Source organism: Papaver somniferum, chromosome 5 (assembly GCF_003573695.1).
Source record: "Papaver somniferum cultivar HN1 chromosome 5, ASM357369v1, whole genome shotgun sequence".
In the NCBI taxonomy this organism is placed as follows: domain Eukaryota; kingdom Viridiplantae; phylum Streptophyta; class Magnoliopsida; order Ranunculales; family Papaveraceae; genus Papaver; species Papaver somniferum.
In genome coordinates this window covers 128,418,208-128,423,102 of record NC_039362.1, presented here as the reverse complement: position 1 = coordinate 128,423,102, position 4,895 = coordinate 128,418,208, and the positions used below count along the sequence as shown (strand labels likewise).

At 38.8% G+C, this 4,895-nt stretch overlaps 1 protein-coding gene across 1 annotated transcript; it reads left to right on the top strand.

The window, feature by feature from the left end:
* Window positions 1-3,631: 3,631 nt before the first annotated feature.
* On the top strand, window positions 3,632-4,187 carry LOC113277793 (UPF0057 membrane protein At4g30660-like). The gene is made up of 2 exons (XM_026526785.1): window positions 3,632-3,803; window positions 3,903-4,187. Exons 1-2 carry the CDS (start codon window positions 3,720-3,722, stop codon window positions 4,035-4,037), a joined length of 219 nt encoding a protein of 72 aa, XP_026382570.1. The 5' UTR covers window positions 3,632-3,719; the 3' UTR covers window positions 4,038-4,187.
* Window positions 4,188-4,895: the final 708 nt, after the last annotated feature.

Below are 4,895 nucleotides of genomic sequence, written 5' to 3'. Positions count from 1 at the left end.
CAACAAGATTTTCAATGGTTGGGTTGGAGGGATTTGTTGAGGAAGCCATTTGTGGGTAGTAAACGAATAAGAACCAGTAGGTATATTTACCAAAGTGTATTCTAACAAGGCAGGGCCAGCTGTGGTAGTGTGGGGCATCCACCCAAGCTTTAATTTGAAAATGATTCTTGCAAATGTCAGTAATGTTGGTCTTTGGAACATAGATGTGGGATGTACTAAAGTTAGTCCAAACTGGTTTTGATAAGTACTGATCTGTTGGTGTGGACATCACTTTGTAGTTCAGTTGGTGATGGTTGTTGCTGGCTCTCGTGACTAATGGGTTCTGGCTCATGTACCTGCATACAAAGACAATAAATTTGTTATTTAAAGTGTTTAGAGTCTTACCTTGTCCTTCCCATTGGGGGTAGTAGATGGTAATTGTGTAGTCTTTATAATGACTGAGAACGACTTGTCTAGCTGAATTTTGAAATGTTGACGCAAGTTGGGTTTGTTCTTTGTCTTTGATGAAGAGGTTGTCTTCGAATTGGTCCTTGGTATTGCAGTTGAAGTGGTCCTTGTACTTGCGGCTGAAAGGATTTGAGTGGTTAAAAGTGTTTGAGTCATTTCTAAAATCTTGTATCGGAGTGGTTAAAAGTGTCTGAGTCATTTCGAAAGTTTGAGGTAGTTTTTGTATCTGGGCTTGTCGGGTGGGAATGTTGCAGATCCATTTACTCAAAATCTGACCCTTTGACGTGGAAAGAGAATTCTTGCCAGGTGTCTGTTGCCGCTTTGCATGAGCCAATGGTGGTTTTATGCTTGTAGTAGGCCAAGTAATGATGCCAGTAGGCTTGATCATGCGCCTCAAGTTGCAAGACTGGAAGTTAATGCTGCAAGTCTGGTAACTCCCAAGGATTTTTGACGGTTGTGATTGAGAGGTTGTTGCTCTTCTTAAGTTGATTAAAACCGCTGAGATGATAATTTCAATCAGTTTCTTGATCAGTTTTCGATGAGAGAAAAAAAGTGTTCCTGTGTAATCCTTCTGTTGAACAACATTTCTAGAGTAATCTCCGCGTTGAAATCTCCAGGCAAAGGGAAGATGGATGCAGATATGCGACCCCAGGGAGATGAGCATGAGAAGCAGAGAGTTTCCCAAGTCGATCCTCAGATAGAGCAGACTGTTGAAATCCTTCAGATAAAGCAGGTAAAATTCTTTGTAATTCAAGCAGTTCTTGGGTGAGGTTTTAACTTCCATGAATTTAATCAATTTGAGTGATGTTTGCGGCCTGATAATTGAAATTTGTAGGTTGAAACTGCAAGGATAAGTGAAGGTTTTTCTGGTTATAACATGCATGAATTACATAATACTTCTGATGCAATGTATGGGAGAGAAGGTTCTGGTGGTAGGGTGTCTGGTTTTAGAGGTGGGAGAGCAGGCAATGGGGAAAGGGCTGTGTATGCAACTGCCAGGCGAGGGAGACCACCGCAACAGGTCGATCAAGGCCGAATTCAGAATGGAGAACTTGTGGGTGTAAAAGATGGGTGGGTTGTTTTTGCTCTGCACCCCACAAAGGGCCGCCTGGTGATAAAGGAAGGCATTGTATTGGTAGATGATGAGCGGATTGTCTGTGGGGGGACTCAGCAGGGCTTCTTTTCTGCTCATATACCCGATCCTGCCAAGGATCAGATTCGGATCAAAGCTATAATGCCACCTGAACCAGGTCAGATCACATTTCCCAATTTGTTCATTCTTGCTCCCACTCTCAGGCAGATGGCTCAGGATGTGGCCGAGGTGTCTCAGACTGGTGCTGGAGAAGTCACACATCCGCTTGAAGTTCCTCGAGATGAGCATGTAACTCCTGGAGTTGATTCTAGGATTGTGGGTCAAATCTACAGATCTACAAAGGCTAGTGCTATGCGAGGTGAGGAGCCCCAGCTTCCTGTGTTGCAGGCTGATGACACTTTGCCTCCTGAAGCAGATGCAAGGGTTGTAGAGAGGGTGTATAAGGCAGTGATGGCCAGAGCTGTGAGAGATGTTGCACTTGAGTCTGGGGGGCCAAAAGCAGACTAAACAGGTAGGATTTGGCAAGCTGCACATGCTGAATTTAGTAGTACCAGACATTCTGAAATCTTTTCTTTTAGTTTGATGCCGAAAAACAATGATGCTATCCTGTTTATGGAGATGTTTTATGTATACTTTGGTAATTTGTAGTACTATTTTTAAGTTTTTATTTCTATTTAAAGAAAAAGTAGTGCAATGTAGCTGATTCCTAGTTAAAAGCATGTTAAGAAAGAAGCAATTTTCCCAATAGAGAAGATCATGAGTGCTAACAAGGTTTAAGAAATTGTCAGGCTTAAGGAACTTGGTAGGACTAGCAGGCAATAGAGAGCATATGCTTTTGGTAAATTGTAGAAAGATCAAATTAGGAGCAGTGAATAGAGAAACAAACAGATAGAGAGTCAAGTACTCACCTCCAGGTAGTTTAGCCAAAATAGCCAAGATAGAACACTGATACATACCGGGGGAAGGATGTGTAGAAATCCAGTTGATTCCCCAATGATCTTTGCAACTAGAGAACCTCATACTAACTGGTTGAGATTTCTGTCTCAAAAAAACTCCTTCCTTTTCTAGGATAAAAATCTGGCTTTGAGAGCTTGAACAGGGTAATCTAAATCTAGGCAATGGGAGTTTAGTGGCAAGTTGTTTTTGATAAGAATTTTCCAGTAAGACTGAAAGATGCTGAGATAGGCTAGATTGGGTATGAGTTTTTGTAAAAGAACCCAGAAGAGTTGAGATTTTGTTACATATTAAAATGAAATCAAAGCTTTTGTGCCATAATAATCATGAGATATGTCATAATGGCCTTTGATGGTTTGGGCATTCATCCCTGTGTGATTCTTTTGATTGTAAGTTATGAATTCAGTGATTTGTGTGTTGCAAGTGATTTTTGAGCTTTTTGTGATTTGAGTGGAATTTGTGATTTGTGTTGTGTAATTGATGCAATTGCAGTTGCAAATGTGAGACTTGTGAGTAGTGTTCATGGTTTGGGCTTGAGATTAGATGAGAAGTATCATTTGCAGAGAAAGATTGGAGATTTCCGGCAAAAAAAAATTGGGATCGGCGGCTAGAGAGAGCCGTTGGAAGAATGGGACAGAAAAAAAAACGGTAGGAAGTAGCCGTTACCGAGAGGGAAGAAAGTTCAGGTGAAGGGAGAGAGAGGAGAGAAGGGAGAGCCATATATGTGAAATATGTGAAATGATGTTATTGGATCAAAAATACTGAAATACACGGGTATCATTGTTATACAGTAATAAATTATTGTGGTAATATCTGTGATGAATTTGAAACTTGTCGACATTAAACTTTTTACTGGTTCAAAAAAACAAATGCTGAAATGGGCGAGCAAAATATTTTCTTTCGGAGAAAGTCCTCCAGACCTTGTGGTTGCTCATTTTCAAAACTTCAAACAAGCAGGCCACCACGGATATCCTATCCAGGAAATGAGATCCATCACTGGCCCACCAAAAAAAAAATCAAGAATTTGCTGGCATTTTTTATTTTCTTACTTTATTTTAATTTGCTACAGGTGTTGGATGTAGAAATTTTCCAACCTTTACATTACTCTCTCTATATAAGCAGGTGGTTATACCTCATTACATTTCAATAATTAACACTCCATTCTACATCTTCTTCTTCTTCTTCAATTTCATCAAATCAATCCTTTTCTTCTTCTTCATTAAAAATGGGTGTAGCAACTTGTTGTGATATCCTGATAGCAATCTTGCTTCCTCCTTTGGGAGTTTGCTTCAAGACTGGTTGTTGCAGTGTAAGAATTTAACCATTTAATTTTTAATTTTTTTCCTTCTAAATTTTGTTTCTTGATTTTAAAATTTTAATTAATTTTGATTGATTTGTCGGTTTTCAGATGGAATTCATCATCTGCTTACTGCTAACAATTTTGGGTTACATCCCTGGAATCGTGTACGCTATTTACGTCATTGCCATTCAAGATCGCAGTGAACTTGGTGGTGAACTTCACCGCCCTATCAATGATGCATAGTTTCTTCTAAATCTTTCTTCGTGATCCCATTTGGTCTGGTCTGCGTAATTTTATTGATTTTAATTTTTAATTTTCACTTTGCAGTGTGATGTGTTGTTGTTCTTAAATTTAACTTGATCATCAATAAATATTATGTTTGAATTGAACCAATTATATGTGTATATTTATTTATTTTTATATCTTAATATGGATCAATCAACATTTTAGATCTAAGTAATTAATTTATCGTGGGAACAAACTAAACTGAAGAACCGAAGAACTAATTTTCGAAACTCGCCACCAAATTCTTGATATCAATCATCTGGGTTTGAAACTTGCCAACACCAAAATCTTTACCGATTAAAAAAAATTAAAGCCAGAAACCCCTCAAGGTTAGTGAGGTCTTGTTCATGTAAACAGACATTGCCGACATCACATAAAGATAACGTTTCTGAGATAATAATAAGCAACTGACAGTCTCATCTAATGGCAAGTTTGTGAGATATTTTTTTTTCTTTTCTTGGTAACGAGCCAATGTATTAAAGAGCCTGTTGTTTTTGAAAGTGACGCGTGGAAACATAGTACAAAAAGGATGACGGTACTATGTCGACAGTGCCGATTTTCATCTACCACCAAAATTCTCTTGATCCGTAAATTATGGTGCGGCAAATGAATCGGATTGATGATATCGGTATATATGGCTTGGCGATAGCATTTCTCGAATTTGACTTTATGCAAGGCGTGGGGGAGTTTAAGTCATACACCAATAATATTGGTGACTTGGTGCACTCATTTTTAATCCCATTTAAGATATTTTAATAACCAGCAGCTCCATGGAGTTGGCAATAATGTATATATATGGGGGTTGAAAGTCGGTAG

What these genes read in the sequence shown, in the direction of transcription:
- LOC113277793 (XM_026526785.1), top strand. Translation starts at nt 3,720, where the DNA reads ATGGGTGTAGCAACTTGTTGTGATATCCTGATAGCAATCTTGCTTCCT. An exon ending in TCAAGACTGGTTGTTGCAGT is followed by an intron (nt 3,804 to 3,902) that starts GTAAGAATTTAA and finishes GTCGGTTTTCAG; the next exon opens with ATGGAATTCATCATCTGCTT.